The sequence below is a fragment of the Aythya ferina genome (genome assembly GCF_964211825.1).
Source record: "Aythya ferina genome assembly, chromosome: 3".
Taxonomy (NCBI): Eukaryota; Metazoa; Chordata; class Aves; order Anseriformes; family Anatidae; genus Aythya; species Aythya ferina.
The window spans coordinates 17,388,790-17,409,001 of NC_140298.1; the positions used below are offsets into that span (position 1 = coordinate 17,388,790).

Genomic DNA, 20,212 nt, shown 5'->3' on the forward strand with positions numbered 1-20,212 from the left:
TGGTTGACAGCCAGCTGAACATGAGCCAGCAGTGTGTCCAGGTGGCCAAGAAGGCCAGTGGCATGCTGGCTTGCATCAGAAATGTCATGGCCAGCAGGACCAGGGAAGTGACTGTCCCTTAGTACTCTGCGCTGCCAAGACCAGTGTCTGTGTACTGTGTCTTGGACCCCTCACTGCCAAAAGGACAATAAGTTGTTGGAATGCAGTTCCATTTATTGAAATACATTATGCTGTCATTTTGATATAAAGCTGTAAATCTTATCAGTTGTCTTGTATATTAATACAATGAATATGTCACATTTTAATATAATCAATTGTGATAAACAACTTTGCATTTTCTCTCATTAATTATGAAAATTATAAGAAGGTATATATAATAAAGCCAATGAAAGAATAACTATTATTTGCAGAACACTCGTGATTAACATGTAAGTCTAAGGGCTATACTTTCTCTATATAATGCTGCTTTACTTTATCCTGTAGTGCATCACTCAAGTGTTTGCCCAAAGGGGCATTAGGGCATTTCTTCCATTGCGAAATCAGTGTTGGATGTTACGTTGAGGGTCATGGTTTTAAAAATTTTGTGACATCACTACTCTTGCTCTCTAGAAAGCTTTTCTAATTCTGGTAACTTAAGTTTTTCAAAACTGTAGCCATTTAAATTTTAATTAATTTATATATTTAGATTATGTGTTTTTTGTTTCCTATTTAAAACTCCTGTTACACAGTACCTAAATGCCTTTATTCAGAGACGAAGACAGGTGAGCGGAAAATAAAATGTATCTAATGCAATTTGTAAAATATTTTGTAATTACAGATACTGTGGGAGTATTGGAATAAAATGTTACTAAAAATTATTTTTAAATTTCAGGCTGGGCAATGCAGGTTGCTGCCTTTATTTTCATTCAGAGGAAATGGGAAGATGATAAGAGTCACTTTGAAAAAATGCTGGATTATTTCTGTGACATTAATGAACCACTACAGCTCCTTATCTTTCCAGAAGGAACTGATCTCACAGGTATGCTACATTTGTTGTCTTCTTGTTGAGTGGTCAGTCATGGAGATACCCTTTTGTTACTGGTAACAGTTCAAAAAAGTCACTATTTCAATATTGCAGGAGCAATAGTGGGTTTTTATAGACAGTAGAAATTGTTGTTATTAATCATCATGTGCTGGTATATCTGATAGGCACAATCATAGTCCCATTGAGAGGGCTAGCCAGTCTTCCTAAAATAACTGTTATGTTTCAAAAGCATCTTGTGATTGAAATAGCTTTGTGTGGGTTGGTTCTATCTGTACGTTGTATTGGCAAAAATAGGTTTCAAGACCTGGAATAAATCACTTTTCCATTCCTATTTTCCGTATGATTTGGGTGAATAGCACAAATTGTTTTAGACCAATGGAAGGGTGATTGAAGATGAGAATTGATGATTCTATTAGATTTCTTGCTCAGTGTTTTAAGAGGAGAAAAAGGAGATGCTTGTTCATTAGGCCGTGTAAGCTGTCTGTGTTTGACTCTAAATAAAAATAAAAAATAGACCTAAAACAAATGTTAACATTATTACAGTAGTAAATTTAATGAGTTTAATCCCACAATATTTGCTTAATACTTAGTAAAATACCTGCATTAACGTAGGTCTGTCGTGCAGCATCAGTAGCAAGCTGCTCACCAGTGCTGAAGAAGACTCAAATGTCAATAAAGGAAAGCATTTTATGAATGTTCTGTGGTTCTTCATTCCTGCAACAGTATTTGATAAGCATCGTCTTTAGAGAATCAATTACGATTAGAATGACTGGTGACAACTGCTACTACTACTGCTGGCTGGTGGTGATGGTTTCCCCCAGTTCATGGAGTTGCTGTATAAGTACAAGTGTATGGGCAGTACAGGGAAGATGCACTGCAGGACAGAGTGATGGGCTGGGATGGTAGGGTGCTGTTTTTTTGTTTTTTTTTTTTTGGGCAGCTCTGCTGGCCTCTGATGTTGTAAACTGTCCACTGTTTACAATGCTAGGTTCCTGTCAGTAATAAACATCACTTTGGTACTCTGTGGTATTTCTTGGTGTTTCTTAGAAGACACTTTGTAGTAATTTACAAAGTAGTAGGAAAAAAAAAAGATTAAAAACATTGTGCATAATAAGATGTATAGGGACACGCATGCATGCACTCCCCTTTTTTTCAAAGTAAATAGCTATCCCTATGTAATGGTCTTCACAGGAAACATCAGCTCATATATTTTAAAATATAGAAGACTATACAAAAATCCCTTTGCAACCTAATCCAACCAATGTTTGTGCAATATGTGAATAAACGAATGTCTTAATGTAATTTGTGTAACCTTTTGAACAATGATTTTCAGAGAGCTGTTATGTTATTGACGTGTTAGCATCTGTTGCAGCCTCATGTTCTGTCTTTTAAAATGAGAAATAAAAGTTTGTGCTGAGTGGATGCTCAGTATCATAGGGAACGTTTTTCAGAAATGGAGGGAATGTTTTCTGCTAATGACTTCTGATAACAAAATTCTTCTGGTGTTTAAAATTGAAAACAATGTTCCACATGTACTTCACTGAAAAGGAGAATTGCTGTGCAGCTCTATGCTACTATAATTTTTTATCCTTTCAGAGGCCACATGACAATGATAGATCTACTCCTCTTGATGATAAATTGTATAATGTTTTCTGGTATTTGAGAGTGAAAGATTTCAAGGGAATCAGAATTATGACTGCTTACACATGGGCCACTGCCTGACCTCAGGTTGGTGAGGTACTTTGCATTGGAAGATGCTATGTAAATTTAAAAAGTAGTAATATCACAAACCCTGAACAAAGTATTTGAAGACTGTACATGTATTTATAGGCTTTGAGGTAATGACTAGATAGTTATTTCTGATAGGTTGGTCATCTTTTCATTCTGGAATACTTCAAGCTTAAAGCTAAATTCATCAAAGGTATTTCATCGTAACTGCTAAAAAAGAAGCTAAACTTTCTGAAGCTATGAAGAAAATAAGCAACTATAAGTATAATGCTTCCGGAAAGTTAAAATATAACCATTTTGCTCACTCTTTTGTTTTTCTAGGTGTTCCTTAGAAGACTCTATGTATTAATTATTTACAAAGCAGTAACATTTAAAAGTGGCTATATTGCTCTTGGCCTGTTAAAGCCTCATTGTGTATGTCTGCACCCCTAGATGGTCTCTTGTTCACACCAATTCTTCATTTTTTTCATGTTTCCTTCCATGTGACATTCCCACAAATCTCTCCTGCTGCTGTCTCAGCACAAGGCATAATGTGCTGTGGCTCATCCTTACCAATACACGTGTTAACTGACAGACAGCCGCATGCTGTGTGAAAGCCTAAATACCTGTGGAGTTTATGCCAGCTTTTCACATCATTAAGATCTCTATTATTGGGGGTTCCCATTTTGTTCTGCTATTATTTTTTCTAAAATCTTCAGTGGAGCTTAATTATCTATGAAACTCTTGTCTCTGTCAAACTATGTTGGCAGGTGTCAGTAACTTCAAAAGTTAAGAGGGACAGGTGGACAAAGCAGGATTGCACAGACCTTTTTGCTTTAAGGAACAGCTGGAAAAAAAATAAATTGAAAAGAAGTTGAAAGTCTTGATAAAGCCCAAACTTAGGCAGTTGTGATATGAAACAGTATTCTGTCTAGAAGGTAACACAGACCTGCAGTTGGATTTTCTCTTTTCTATTAAAGTTCAAGTACCTTACTAATGCAAAAAATATCGTTCAAAAGCACTGGTTTGATTTAACATGTAATAGTTTGAAAATACCACAGATAAGAACAATTGCTTAACTTTTTCTTAAAATAGTAACTGTGAGCCAATAGAGCTATTAAGCTCTCTATATAAACCTCTGATAATAGATAAATGGGGATTTTTTTTTTCTTAGAGAGATTTCTGGACTATGCATTTATTTTTTCACTGCCTGGTACCATCATTTGAGAGTACTTGAAATCATAAGAGTATATGCATGCTTTTATCACAAGTCAGATTAAAGGAGAACATAGTACATAATATTCAAATTTCAGGTCACTAGTAGTAGGGGAAAAAAAAAAAGGAAAAAAATAGTTGAAGGTTGATTAGAAGTAGTTATATTAAAGTTGTCCAAGTTGGCATTCCAGTAGAATGATGAGGGAAATTCATCACTCTTTTGGGTGACATCCAGCAAAATACATCAGTCTGGATAAAGATGAATATGTAAAAGCATGTGAGCTTTTTCAAGGTGAATTAGTACTGCTTACATGTTTCACAGGAAGCATAGACTTATCTTTTTGTTGGGTATAGGTCTTGGAGCAGTAGATCCCAATATTCTTTAAACTAACACAAATGAAGCTTGTTACTGTGTTTTGGCATCTTTCAAAGTCAAATTCTAGAAATTCTTGTTTTAATTCAAAACTAGATCATAAATTAAAAATATAATCTGATACAATTTGGTTTAAAAATGTTACGATTTTGTTCACTTTTTCTCCTCTGGTTTTCAGGGGGTTAAAAATCAGTTTTAACTTCCTAAAGATTTATAACTTGAAGATGAAAGAAATGTATTAGGCATAATTTCTTTGTCCTGTACACTTCAAATGAAATTCAGAGGTATGGTGCTTTTATGAAATTGCTGACATAGGAACTTTTCCAATAACTTCAAGCAATAATGCAATTAATGGGATTTACCAACATAATGTTTTAGATAAATAGGGAAAAAATATAATCAAGTGATATTACATTTGTGATCAAAGGCAGCATAGAAGCAAAAAAAAAAAAAAAAAAGAGGTTGTGGCTATAACCCTTAAATTCTTGTTCTGTGTAAGTTGACAAGTGCACTGCAGGCTGAAAAAGTAATTTTAAACTGAAAAATATGACTGCAGTAAACATGCAGGAAACAGATGACTTCAGTGGGCTTCAAATGATAATGCTTTTCTTGCAGTGTATCAACACAATACAAGTGCTTGAATGCATCCTTGTTTCAGCACGTATTTTTGTAGGAGTACCCGTATAAAATCTGAGCTAAGTATTCATTTAATTTAAGAGTCACAGAAATTACTGCATAGTATGCAGGTTTAAAAAGTTACCAAGTGACATAATTGTTAACCTAAATAATAGGACCAGGCAACAGTGTAGGGAAGGTTTTACATCCACGTGTATGTAGTTGTTCTAATGAGGGTCATATCTGACACATACAGGATTTGCATGTGACTTTTAAAAAAAAGGAATTCCTCATGGCATTAACATTGAATGTTTGGCCTGTTTTGTCAATAAAGCTAAAGGATTGTGGCACAATTGTAGCTGTTAGATGGAGGTAGCAGACACCCCTAGTTACACTGTATGCATTAGCATTTGAAATCTTGCTGGACACTTCTTGCCTTTAGAATTTGTATTACTTTTGAAACCCATAAATGAAGTTTGTCCATAGAAATAAATCATTCTTCTTAGTCCTCCTTTTTATAGGAGAAAATGGAACCAAGGAGTTAAAATACAAGGGAAGCAGGCGATCAGGCCCAGTCAGCATGGCTTTATGAAAGGCAGGTCATGCCTGACGAACCTGATCTCCTTCTATGACAGAGTGACGCGCTGGGTGGATGAGGGAAAGGCTGTGGATGTGGTCTACCTTGACTTCAGCAAGGCTTTTGACACCGTCTCCCACAGCATTCTCCTCAAGAAACTGGCTGCTCTTGGCTTGGACTGGCGCACGCTTCGTTGGGTTAGAAACTGGCTGGATAGCCGGGCCCAAAGAGTCGTGGTGAATGGAGCCAAGTCCAGTTGGAGGCCAGTCACTAGTGGCGTCCCCCAGGGCTCGGTGCTGGGGCCGGTCCTCTTTAATATCTTCATCGATGATCTGGACGAGGGCATCGAGTGCACCCTCAGTAAGTTCGCAGATGACACCAAGTTAGGTGCGTGTGTCGATCTGCTTGAGGGTAGGAAAGCTCTGCAGGAGGATCTGGATAGGCTGGACCGATGGGCTGAGGTCAACTGCATGAAGTTTAACAAGGCCAAGTGCCGGGTCCTGCACCTGGGGCGCAATAACCCCAAGCAGAGCTACAGGCTGGGAGAGGAATGGTTGGAAAGCTGCCAGGCAGAGAAGGACCTGGGAGTGATGGTGGACAGTCGGCTGAATATGAGCCAGCAGTGTGCTCAGGTGGCCAAGAAGGCCAACGGCATCCTGGCTTGTATTAGGAACAGCGTGACCAGCAGGGCTAGGGAGGTGATCGTCCCCCTGTACTCAGCTCTGGTGAGGCCGCACCTCGAGTACTGTGTTCAGTTTTGGGCCCCTCGCTACAAGAAGGACATCGAGGTGCTTGAGCGGGTGCAGAGAAGGGCGACGAAGCTGGTGAGGGGCCTGGAGAACAAGTCCTACGAGGAGCGGCTGAGGGAGCTGGGATTGTTCAGCCTGGAGAAGAGGAGGCTCAGGGGTGACCTTATTGCTCTTTACAGATACCTTAAAGGAGGCTGTAGAGAGGTGGGGGTTGGCCTGTTCTCCCACGTGCCTGGTGACAGGACGAGGGGGAATGGGCTTAAGTTGAGCCAGGGGAGTTTTAGGTTAGATGTTAGGAAGAACTTCTTTACAGAAAGGGTTGTGAGGCATTGGAACAGGCTGCCCAGGGAAGTGGTGGAGTCACCATCCCTGGAAGTCTTCAAAAGACGCTTAGATGTACAGCTTAGGGATATGGTTTAGTGGAGGGCTGTTAGCGTTAGGTTGGAGGTTGGACTCGATGACCTTGAGGTCTCTTCCAACCTAGAAAATTCTGTGATTCTGTGATTCTGTGATTCTATGAGTAAAAAGTTAGGAGGTAGATTTACTTTGGCTTAATTACAGAGGAAAAAATGAAATATTTGTTTCTAGAAAGCAATGCTCACTCTTTTTTTTTTTTTTTTTCTGAGTGAGGTATCAAGAGAGAATATTACCCTTAGCCAATGGATGTGAGTGACCTTTTGGGATTAGAGACACCTAAATCAAGCTCAGTTCCAGTCCCTGCTTCAAGAGCTGCTTTATGCATTTTGCATTAGAAGTGGTTAGAAGCAAAACACAGAACATACGTTTCCTCTTTTTAAGGAAGTATTCTTATTATCAGACTTGCAAAGGCATCCTACACTTCTTTTTTTCTTTTTTTTTTTTAGTCTTTTGCCTACAAATATTGCAGTCTTGACTGCAGAATGCTGAAGCATCCACACAAGTTTTATAGCGTTGACAGTGTAGCCTGGTCTGCTGATTAAGAGATTTTAAAGAGTTGTTTGTTGTGTAAGTTCTCTTTATATATGAAGAGGAGGGGAGGATATAACATGTATTTCTAATTTCTTGGATCAGTTTTCTAAACTCTAGATTTCATATAATGTGGAACAACCACCTTATGGCCTTTTGTTGAACCCTGTACTAAGCAGACTTGCTCTGAATTCCCCCTAGAACGTTTAGGCACTGGTGTCTCACACTCAGATACCAAGCAGCAATAGGCATCAAGGTGCTTGCATCAGATAAGATAGCAGTCAGTACATTTGTATGTAAATATTAGCAGAATAACATACTGGTGTTTTGTTTTGTTTTTCCCAAGTGCCAGGAAAGGCAGGATGGGGAGGAAGAGTATTATGCTTGCTTTTTCCTATAGTGAAAGTCTATCCTGTCCTTTCAGGATAGCATCAAAAACGCTTCAACCTTCCAAAACTGCTGTAATTCTCCGGGTCTTCCTTTCTACCCTTTTTAAAAACAGAAGTGATGTTTCCCTTTTTCCAGTCACTGGGGACTTCACCTGACTGCCAGGACTTTTCAAATATGATGGAGAGAGGCTGGGCAACTACATCAGCCAATTCCCTCAGGACCCTGGGATGGATGTCATCAGGCCCCATAGACTTGTAGCTGTCTATAAGTAGCTGAATTGTGTTGGCTAGAACACCATTGTCTGGCTGCTTATGTTTTTAGAAAGGAATTATAATAAAAGGAAATTTGGAAGATGTTTATGGATATTTACAGTGATTTTTTTCCAGTGCAAGGAGGTGAATAAGGATATTTGAAGATGATTGCTTGAAGACAATGGGCAATGGAGGTCCCAAACCTTTTTTAAAGAGCAAATTAGTTCTTGTTTAGAAAAATAAGCTGCATGTTTATTTTTCTTTTATTCATTTTTTTTTTCCTGTGGTGCAAGTAGGATTGTTCTGCAAACACCAAGAAGTTTGTTTTTATCCTGCCCTTTGAAATACAGTTCTACTGAGTGGACATATAGACTTATATCTCACAGCTTTGAGTGACCTGATTTGCAGATTGGAAATGTCCCAATTTGAAGAAGTTGGAAGTCCTTTGAAAGAAACAACACATTAGCTTAAAAACTTTGCTATAAATTAATTTCAAGCATGTACTTGAATCACCACAGAATCTGGAAAGAAGCTTTTGACTTGTCTGCTTTTAAAAGGAAAACTCCTCATCATCAGTGTAATTTCATAAAGAGTTTAGGTTGCTGGGCTAATAGTACGATACAGTTATGGTTAAGAGGTAGAATCCAGCTTTTCAGTGGAACATTTAATAGTTACCAGATTGCTCTCTCCTATGCCACTCCAAGCCTTGATTATGACTACTTGTTCAAGTTTTGCCGTAAGAAGCAGGGATCCTAAAGGCAAGTTCCCTTCACTGATTCACCATAGTCTGTTTCCAAAATTGAATGAAGTAGTAGTCGTCTAGCAGACAAAAACAGGTACTCTGATCATATGATGAATGACATGATGCATATGCCCAAGAAAAGATTAATTTATGTAGCCAACTATAATTTTAATATCTCACATTCAGTAATTTTAACAGTGCTTTTAAAAGAGGTAATATTCTCAAGTGTTTGTACTTTTTTGGAAATTTGGCAAGAATTAAATCTTTGGATGCTCTTTACTGAATTGCTTGCCTCCTGTGCAGTAGTTTTCCTTTCCTCCAAATCACATGGTCAGGAGAACTGTGCAGTAAATCTTATTATGGATAATCTATGTGGATAAAAAGCATATATATAACGTGTTACCTTGTACAGTTAACGATAGGTTACAGTGGAAAAATTCCTCAGTATACTACTATGGTATAGCATTTATTCATTGGTAGTTGCTCCTTTATGAGAGACCCACACTTGCTGGTAAACCCAAGAGCTCTTGTATTTTAGGGTAAAAAGAAAGATGGATCACTGTGAAAAAGGCATATCATACTGCTGTTGCTGGTTTTTCCACAAGTGCTATTGCTCCTTTACAGGGAAAAATTATGATAAGTGCAAGGAAAAGAGCTTACCTATAAGTATCAATTCTGTTGAGTTATTAAGCAACGGTATGTTTTTCCACTGGTTTATTTTTCATCTCTGTTGAGGTTAACTGTGGGTACTTAGAGCTCTTTCTCCTGGAGAAAGATTATATATTGCTTAGGCAATGATTTTGTTCCACAGATGTTGCTGGGATTTCATCTTTTACAACATCTGTAGGAGTCTATATAAATGCTAGTTATTAAAGAAGTTAGTTGAGAAAGTTGAATTTTTTCATGTTGCCATGGGAATGTTGTATATGTCCTTTCTCTTGCTGTCCAAGATGAGGTGCAGAAGTACCCGCGGTGAAGGGGTAAGTGCAGCCAGCAGAGGCCTTTTGGCTGCTGACTTCTGCTTTGAAGAGTCTCTGTATGAGAGCATAAATTGCTTCCTCTCCGCTTGTCTTCATAAAAAGCACTTTGGTGTCTATGTCTTCCTGCCCTAGTGGGCTCTGTAAGCAGTTGTAAGAATTGGCTCTTAAAAACTTTTGTTTTACTCTGGAGAGAATTCTTTTTGCCAGAGTTTTGAAATCCGTGTGTCATGGGGTTTAGCCAGGTGGTTTTCCAGATCCTAACCCGTGTTGTGCGTACAGGAACAAGGATGTGTTGTGGCACTGGGCACTAGGTCAAAAAATTGTAGTGGGTTATGTGTGTGCAGCACAGGGTGATGAATAACATGTATCAAGTTCAAAATGAAGTAAAATACTGTTTGAATGTGTTCGATTAACTGTTTTCCTCCATTTAATGTTTTCTTTCCAAAATAAGTTTTCATTGAACTCAAGGTATTTCTATACACAACGTCAAACCTATATTGCTGTACATTGTGTCTTTGAGTTTAAAAAACAGTTGGTGAAGTCATTAACACATTTCACTTTAAAACAGGCACTGAAGCCTAAGAAGATCTATTAAATTTTAATTTCTAGATTTCAGGTTGCATTTCAAAAATATGAAAAATTTTCTAAGTATTTTCTGAAAAGTAATAACACGGTAAAAAGGCTTTTCTTGCAATCCACATTGCTCTTCATAATACCAAAATATACATATCTAACCAGAAGCACTTTGCAGTCTGCCTCTGTCTGAAAAGCTGTTTTACATCTGTTCTGTGTGAACTGCTGTCATACAAGAATGATCCTTAAGTCTTGGTCTACATACACACTAATAGAAAATGGTAATTTTTATTCTCTCTTTCAGAAAGTACCAAAGCCCGCAGTAATGACTTTGCTGAAAAGAACGGACTTCGAAAATATGAGTACGTCTTACATCCGCGAACTACGGGATTCACGTTTGTGGTGGAATGTCTACGGGAAGGTAATGCTGCTCTGTGCTTGTGCACGCTTCTTTGTCTTCAAGATAACCACTCTCAACACAGTTGTAGAAGTTGATATTCACAAGGCTGCTTGAAGTGATTTCGGAGATGCTTTATGTATACTGATCACACAAAAAAGGTTTTTCTTTGCAACCATACTTAAATGATTGTAACGTGGAGAGATTTGAGAGAGTTGATATGGGATGCTAATATCATCAGAAGATATGTATTGTACAAGATCAATATTTTTGCATTTTTTAAATAGTGTAGTTTGTTTAGCAGTCTACCTCAGGAAAATAGCAAAAAAGAACCCAAGGACCTTATTGTCTATACCTTTCCTTAATCCCAACAGGGTGGTTGCAGGGTTCAGTCTGAACGTGCAGACGTGCTACACTGCCCTCTCTTAAAAGTAGAAGGAAAATCTTTTTGGGGGCAGAGAGCACACATTGGTGTATTCAATGGACAGCGGGAATGCTGAGCAACATGAAGATGCCCAGTGCTGCTAGCTTTTCGATGCAATGGTGGTTTGGAGAAGCTGTGTGAAATATGAGTTATGTTGCTTGGCAGCTCAGTGGGTGAGAGAATGTGTGGTACTTGCTTTTTACCTAGAAATAATCTTCCATCCCTGTATTCATCTGGTGTTAGAGACTGAATCCAATTCCCAATATCAAGGGAGCAGAGTATAGAGGTGCAATTGCTTGTTAGAATGAAACATCTGGGGGTTGTTCTGGAAATGGGCATTTTGATGAGACTTCTGCCAGTCTCTAGGTCATAACTGTAACCATTATAATAATACTGATAGGGCAGCAATTCAAATACAGATGAGTGAATATTCATAGTATATATGAATGCATGGTTGAAGAAAATAAACATGATATAAGCATGATATAAAGTGACTTATTTATAGGTTCATTCTTCTGGGATAAGTAATTCCAGATCTTTACCACATATTGGTTACTCTGCCTGCCAAAGAGAGAAGTTTGAGATTATTAAAAAGAATAAGGACCTGCTGGTAGGTTTTTCCTTGCTAGAATTTTTAGCTTTTAGAAGTAGGGTTGACTTGCATTTTACCACATTCCTACTGAGCAGATACACCAAAATCACAGCAAATACTTTGATATTTTGTCCAACTGGACACTCTCTGTAAAGGACTATATATCTGTTTGACCACAGATATAGTCAATATATTTTTGACCATCTGACATTCAGTGGACATTTTCATGTACTTTGAATGTTTATTACTCAATTTGCTGTAATGAAAAAATTTTCATACATGAAATTTCAAAAACTTGTTTTACTTAAAGCTTTTCAGCACTAGATTAACCTATTGCATAATAATATTTCTAGGCTGGAATAAATTTTAAGTTAAAGGAATGATTTCAACCTGAAATATTATCAACTTAAAAAATAGTAGATTCTATATTTACCTCAGAAATGAGCTTTTATGGCTATACAGTCATTTTCTATTTTTATAAGAATACTTTTCTCTTGTACAAGAGATGCAGAGATTCTCTCTTGCATGAGAGATCTATGCAAATTTCCAGTGCTTTAAGCTCTACTTCTGTTTAAGGCAGGCAAATGTTATGTGAAATGATAATGTCCCTCTAGCATTGAATTCACTAGTTATTTGGTACAACAATAGCCATTATAAGCTACAAACATTATAACTGTAGAGTATTAGGTAGTAATGTATGTGTGAGAATGCAGTTCAGCTAGCATTTTAAAATACTAATTTATTATTTACTAATTTTAGACTTGTTTTTCAATTGTTTGCAAGTGTGCCAGATATGGACAATTTATGTGGAAATATTTTATTTATATGGACAAGCCAACTGTAGTCACTTTACATTAAAACACTTTCAAGTATTACAGACCTGCCTATATATACGCTATTTTGTATATAAAAGGTAGATGTCCAGGTGGTCATCTGTCCAGGTATAGATAGCACATAGCATTGACACCTAGCATTATCATCCAGCTCTGGTTTGACTGATTATTTGTACTATTTGAATGCCTTTTGTACAATTCTAATTTCTGATACCAGCAGTAAGAAAAAATAAAAATAAAGTAAAAAACACCACAGGATTGTTAAGGACAGGGTGTTTACACTCTTTTCCATTTCTAAGGCTTGAAGTGTCTTAACTTTAGGTCTGAGCACGTTATTTTGCTCCCAAAATAGGCTGAGGAAGGGAGGGAAATGTCATTAGAAATGTAACTGGTTTTTGAATGTTAGAAAAAATAGTAATAATTTGACAAGAACACTGTTTAATATGCATAGATAGAATTACCTGTTATTACCTAAAAATAACTATTAGTGACCCTTCTGAATAGGAAATGAAGAACTGGGGAAAAAAATAACCTTCAGTTAAATGTTGCTTGTGTCTTAGCTAGGGAGTTGCTTCCTAGAGGAAGCACTAGCTATACAGTAACAACATAGCCCTGGTGGCTGTCAGGGTTTTTGCTCTCCATAGGTGGCAAAAATTTCTGAGCCATGCAAATTGATTTTTGCCAGTTATAATGAACACAGATTCCTCTGGCCTTCTTCTCGCTCTTCTATGGTCATTATTTCAACTACCTGATTAAATTATTAAATGCTGCTAAGGTGACTCCTAACTAATTTCTGAGATTATGGGAGCTAAAAAAATATATATCTACTTAACCTCCATCAAAGAGACTGGCAAGAAAATTCTGAATCAGCACCTGGTAAAAAATTATTAGAGCTTTCTGCTGCATTTCTTTGGGTAAGTAATTCCAGATCTTTACCACATATTGGTTACTCTGCCTGCCAAAGGGAGAAGTTTGAGATTATTAAAAAAAATAAGGACCTGCTGGTAGGTTTTTCATTGCTGGAAGCCTTGCTTGGCAAGGAAGAGTTGGGAAGTAGTAGAAGTAGTGAACATAGGTGAGCATTTTTGGAAATACAGAGTCACATCATGTTTTGATATAAAAAAGCAATGGAAAATGAACTCGAGACACCAAAATTAAGACTGCTCATGACTTATTTTTTTTTAAAGTCTTCATTACATACCTCTCTTTGATCATTGCCTAAATTCTTATCAAATCCCTTTTTTGAGCTTGCAACTCAGAGTAGATGTCACACACATGGAGTTACTTTTGGCAGAACTTGGATTAAGGGAAATCTTTACAACCTGTGGGTTTTTGAAAAATGACAGAAATAATCAAAAATTTAAATAAGACTTTTATAAGCATGCCTCTAACAAGGTTAATTAAAATCACTTCGGGTTTATTTAATGGTCATGATGTTCTGGTTTAAGATCCTTCTCTGAATGGTCAAGAAGGTTAGCAGAAATTAAGTTTAGGTTTTCAGGCCTGGTTGTATTTCATAAAGTTTTCCTAACATTTCAAATTATGTTGAAAGTTCACACGTCTCTAGTATTATGTTTCAAAGAGATTGAAAACTATACCTTTGAGTTTGATTCAATACTGTCTGGATTCATTGAATTGCATATATTATCTTAACATAATATCTGTAATTGTAGTCAAAGAGTCAAGGGAAAAAAGTAGTTTATGAATGTTTTCTTAAGCTTGCCTCATGGCTTTTAAGTATTTTCTCAGGACTAAATAAACAGTAAGGGTTCAGACAGAGCTAAGGTTTTAAAGCATCATTAGAAGATTGTTCGTACTATTGCAGGCAATCATTTCTGTTAACATTAAATTTTAATTGACCTCTTTTTGACACTTGCTATATGTCTTTAATACCTGGATGTCATTCATTCCTTCAAATATAAATCAAAGTAATACTAATTTCAGAGGGCATTATATTTGTGTTTTTTAAAGGAAAATCAACACAGGTGTGAAATGTGGGTCCATAATTAAGGGTTAAGGGCTGTATGGCTGAATGTATAAAATAAGCTGATTCCTACTCTGACATGCAAAGTTTGTTTCCTCTTCACATAAACAGTGAGTAAGGCATGCAGGTCTTGAGAACAGAAGTGTCTGCAGAGGTTTTATTTGGTCCAATGGAACCACAGTGAAGCAGGTCTTCAGCAGTTTTCATGTTCGTGCCCGCTTCATATTCTGTTTAACAGAGATGCAGTACATAGAAAGGACCCATATCACATCACAATAAGATCTAGATCTGTTGTTCTAATGAAAGCTATCCTCACTTTTTATAATCTAACAGATTTCTGACTCCCAGAATGTTATGCTGGACCACTACCAAAGTCTCTGTGAGTTTTGTGGGGCCAGAGCTTGTACACTGACCAGCATTGATAAGCAGTGCAACCTCTCAGACCAGCTCTGACCTGTTTCTGGTGATTGTTTTGTGCATGTGTCAACTGAAACCACATTGTTTGGAAAACAGGAAGGTGTAAGTGGCCACATGAAGTCCTCAATCAACTAATTTCACATGTATGTCTGCCAGATTTGCAAAGATTAAGCAACAACTCTAAGATATCATTCCTCAATGCAAGGAAATTCTTTCTTCCCAAGCTGTTTTGCTCTGTGTATGTGTGCCTCCCAGAGTCATTTTATGAGTAAGACTGATAGTTAGAAATTGCAGAGCTGCTGCGAAAGAGCTTACAGCAATTCTTTAGCTGAAAATGCAGTTTTAAAGCTTTACTGTTTGGCATTGTAACTGTAATTGTACTTTCATATGAATTGGAACCTGTGCAGTAAATAGCATAGCCTTTGATGTAGAAAATTATCTCTGTATAAATTGAAGCTTGTATGCCTTTTATGTTTTGGAAGAAAATTCATAATAAACTAGTTCATAAAAACAAACAAACAAACAAAAACCAATCAAACGCCTTGCTCAAAAATGTCCTTTTGTCACTGGGCAGGTCTGTGAAATTCAGTGATGTAGAAAATCCAGGGGAGGCTGTCATGCTTTGCTGCAGGCAGTGACAGTTCTCTCTGTAAGCAGGAGCATGGGAGAGGGCAGACTGACTTCTTCCAGAATTGTGCTAACCATCAATGATTACCAAATCTTGCAAACATCTGCATGAGCACACTTTGGCGTCATCTCAGAGCAAGCACCGGTTTTCTGTCAGATATTTTCTGGCCTGTGATGCACATTTTTTCCTCCCCTCTCTTTTTTCATGTATTACTGGAGCATTATTCACCTCACCTCTGTGTCAAACAGCCCATTTTTTCAGTCATTCTAGGAAAGAGTTGTGTTTTTTTTCCAAGCTACTCTCATCTCTCAGACCCCATCCTTTCCTCTTTCCATCCTCTATTGTTTTCTGAGAATGGAGTGCAGCATTTCACTGCAGTATTTCCAGTATCTTCATGTCAGAACTGCTAGCTGTAGTGTTTGCAGTTTGACAGATTCTTGGGTTTGTTACCCACACATCCGTACAACTCATAAGAAATATTTCAGGTTGTATGATCCTGAGCCTATCAACATCCATCAACTGAAGTAATCTTCTTACGCTCTCTTACATGTGCGTCATGGCTTGTGACAAGCAGATAAACCATGTAGCAGATCATTTTCCATTTACCTCCTCACAGGTTATTCCTAGTAGCTGTGCTAACCATGTTAAAAAAAAAAATAAAAATTGCCAGCAGTTAGGGGTTTTCAGCATTTTCCCTTCACTCAGAATACAGTGTCTGTGATAAACGTGTGCTAATGACTGGCAAATGGGGACTTCTTAATTTCTGCAAGTGCAAGCCTAGCGTGATGGTAGCCTACCACATGGGTAGAAGTGAAGGTCTTGCTTGACAAATAAGAGTTCAGGAAAAAGATGGTTCAGTAAAAGCTAAATAAATCTCTTCAGAATTAAAGATGACATTCTGATTTGATGACGTTCATGATCTGATTGATTGTTTAAATCTGTCTTCTCTTCAAGACATTTTAATGAAAGATTATTCTGTTTGTTTAAGATTTTTGGCTAGATGGTGAAATGAATGTGTGTAATGAGGTATATCTGCTAGTCTAGACTTGGTCAGCATTTCTCTGGGTGCTTATTTCAAAAGGTCAGTCATCTGATCAGATGGCATTTTTTTCATTATTTTTGTTCTTATAGTGTCCCTCACAGCAGTAAGGTTAGGTCACTGTAGTATCTTGGAATGCTTCTATGTTCCACTGAGTCCACACAAAACAAGAACCTGTCCCTTTGGTGGGCTTGTTCATGACATCCTTGTGACTGGCTTGATGCTAAGAAAGCCTACTGAATGATGTAAAAATTATCAAGGGGATTTTCTTTTTTTGTGTGTGTGTATGTCAGAATACTGAGATTTTTGTATGTTTGTTGTTGTTTTTGTTTGTTTGTTTGTTTGTTTTGTTTTTATTATTTTTAGAGACTAATGGCTGCAGGACCTACAATAGGTGAGCCTCATGTAAAGTTCAAGATTATTACTGCTTGCTCTTGTCAGGCCATGATCCATGATTTTGCAGGTGTTGTTGGTTGCATTAGTAGTATAATTATTGCTGAAGTAGAAATTAATTACTCTAAACGTCAGAATAGTATTGTTATCTATTTCACGTGGCATTACCAGATGCTGTACACACCATATCCATTTCTCAGCTCTGTTTATTAATAAGGTAGATAATTGCTTCAAGAAGTCTTGAGCAGAGAGTAAACATACTTTTTCAGGACAAAATACTGCTTTAGTTTCAGTTAGGAGATGATGTTTCCTGATGTGTTTTGTTAGAAAAATTGCATCTACACACTGAATAGACTAATCCCAAATCAGCGTTGTATTGTAGAGGAGATTCTCGAACATATTTAATGAATTACCCACTCTTCCAATTTTTGCAGATGCTGGCTCTTTTCACTTCCATCAAGTTGTTATAAATGTATTTTTTTATTTCTGATATCACTTTTCTATATGAGTAATTGCTGGCAGGGGAGAAGGTCCATGGAGTATCATTTCAGTTACTGAAAATGTTGGAACCCTAAAGTTGTTGATATAGCTATCAAATCTGTAAGATAGTAATAAAACTTGCAATCTCCTCTAGTTGCAAAATTTAATCATCATTAAACTGTAAGCATTTTTTTTTCTTTCATTCCTTAATACTGTTGCAGCTTCATCTCCTTCTTCCCTTTGCTCTCCTCCCAGTCCCCTGCCATTATTTTCAGGGTATACAAAAATTAGCCCAACGTCTTACTTTTCCAGGCTGACTCAGATCCCTGAGCTTGGCAGTCATTTGCACGACTCTGCTCCAGAGATGTTGAGAGCAGTTCCACATTCATGAGTCCTGGGTGTTGCTATGGTACTGATACTGCAAAACGAAAAACATACAAGGGCAGAGGAGCTTGGGAAAAATTGTAGTAGAGTATAAATGCTTTCTAAAATAGATTTCTATCAAAACACAAACTTCAGCATAAACTCAACTCTTCACCTAGTATGTAATCTGAAATATTGCTGTTTCAAGACATTTGTCAACCTTTTTCTGAACTGCAGGCTTCTGGAGGGAAGGAAATAATGTCTTTGCTGTTGATGTTCTCACCAAACTTTGGTAGAAGAGTTTCCCTCTGCTTGGAAGAGTTTCCCTCTGCTGTGTACGTGCCATGCCAATTCTTTGAAGATCTGTACAATGTGAATTAACTGTTATAATGAAGTATGTACAGATGCAAGGTTTGAACATATTTTCCCATAATGTCAGTGTCCTGTGGAATAGCTGCTAGCTGAGAACTGGAGAACTGAGTTTAATGTACATTCTCTGTAGACATCTCTCTCCCCAGTCCCATTTCTTACTGTAAAAAGCTAGTGCTTGTATCTTAAAATAAGCACCTCTGACGTACGTATTATCTACATGTAGGTATATGAAACACTGATTTTTTTTTCTTTTGTGTTGCTGGTCATTGTTGATGTTGCAGTATGAGATTAAAAGCAAATGCTCTTAGTTATTATGAAACAGTTGCAGAAGCAGGGGCCTGAGCATCCTTCTGGTTGGCTCATGCTGATAACCAGTCCTTTGCTGCACTGAAAGGAGCCAGCCTGTCCTGATGGTTTGTGGCATTATGGAGACAATAAGCACATCTACTAGGAGAAAAGCATAATACGCACAATAAATAAAAAGAAAGACATTCTCAAAAACGCTTCAGACGCTTTGGAATTTGTGAGCAGTGGCGCGATTGTGTTGCCTGGAAGTTGCTATGGGTACTGATGTTGAAAAGCCAAACACACAGACCTTAGGGACACAAGTCCCATTTAAAATCCTATAAGAATTACTGTTCTTTAAATCTGCTGGGATGCTTCTAAAAAAATCTTCCCTCAGAAGGATTCTTTGCCTGAGTGCTCTCTGGGTTCATCAGCAGCACCACTGTGATTTAACCAGTCCTTCTTCTGTCTTCACTTACCTAAAAAAGCATTCCTTACAAAAGACCTGAAAGCTCCTTGGCTTTCTCTATGAACTCTTTGCTTTGCTCTTCTTATAGTGTGGATCAAAGAAAGAAACGAAACATATGCTCAGCAGCTATGTGGCTCCTTCTTTTCTTCCCATTCTTTGCATATCTGTGAGGACTGTGTCTTTTTGAGGCAGAGATTTTGGTTTTGTGTGTCTGAAACAGCCATCACACCAGTACACCAGTATTGTTGAAGCAGGTAGCAGTCAGTTAAGCTGCAGCTGTCTCACGTAGTGCACGCTGCATGTCCACAGCATTGGAAATATCTAATAAACTTGTTAATAATACATTCCAAACAATGCTGAGAAGCCATGGAGATTGATTAGGATTTATTCTACCTGTGGTGCTAATGAATTCAGTTGACATTACACACTGAGACATGCATGTAAGCATGCAATCATTTTTAAATTATATACGTAATCCCTGATTTTTAATAATTGTGTTGTACATGAGGAGAAAACATTTGGAAAGATTATTCACCTCCTTGACGGGATAAATTCTCTTGACTTTCAGTCCCATGCCTCTCACTGTTCCCCATGCATTTCGTAACCACCCAGCAGCATATTCTTTTTCACATGTTCTTGTTTGGATAGCAGTGAGCAGTGCAGAACTCATTAAAATCGAACAGGGAAATGCTGATAGAATATAATGAGTCCATGGCTTGCATGGTGAGGTTTCTCATGTAAGGTACACTATTGCTTACATACAAAGGTGTGTATATATGTAGGGGTTTTGATGGGCTGTTTTCTGTCTTACTTGAAAAATTGTCTAGGATGAGGATCACATTCTAAAACCTTGTTAGTACAGTTAGAGAAAGAAATTATTTCTTATTCTTTGTGATTTTATGCAGTAAGGATATATCCCCCATAATTTTTTTAGGAGCAAAATGATTTCACTCTGCCACTCCCTCTGAACTGACTGAAAGCACCATAGCAAGATTAGGGCAGCATTACACACAAACCAAAAAACTTGTGGTAATGAAGCCAACATAGGGTCCAGCTAGCTCAGAATATGACCAAAGTGAGGACACTCAGTCTGCAAAATATCCTGGAGCGTCCTTAAACCATAAACCAGGGTGGCAGTGCTGTTTTTCAGAATGAGTTTGACTGTCTTGCTCCCTTGCCTCCTCTTAGCTGACAGAGGAACCCAGTTGGGAAGGTACATGTGGCTTGAAAAAAATCCAGGGTTCACTAGCTGCATGCTCTGTCTTGACCTACAAGTCAATAGCCTCATAAGGTAATGCATGTTTTCAAAGTAAAATAAAGAAAAGGGTTGAATGCTCAGATTGCATAACTAAATGCCCAGAAACAAGAATTTCAGAAAGCAAGATTGAATGTAGC

At 37.6% G+C, this 20,212-nt stretch overlaps 1 protein-coding gene across 4 annotated transcripts in view; it reads left to right on the top strand.

Moving 5' to 3' along the window:
* The window catches only part of LCLAT1 (lysocardiolipin acyltransferase 1), a 93,790-nt gene that overhangs the window by 37,568 nt on the left and 36,010 nt on the right, over nt 1-20,212 (top strand). For all 4 annotated transcript variants that reach the window (XM_084515582.1, XM_084515585.1, XM_084515583.1 and 1 more), the window contains exons 5-6: nt 872-1,018; nt 10,446-10,562. In XM_084515582.1, coding sequence (XP_084371708.1) covers nt 872-1,018; nt 10,446-10,562 — 264 coding nt within the window. The remainder of the gene's footprint in view (nt 1-871; nt 1,019-10,445; nt 10,563-20,212) is intronic.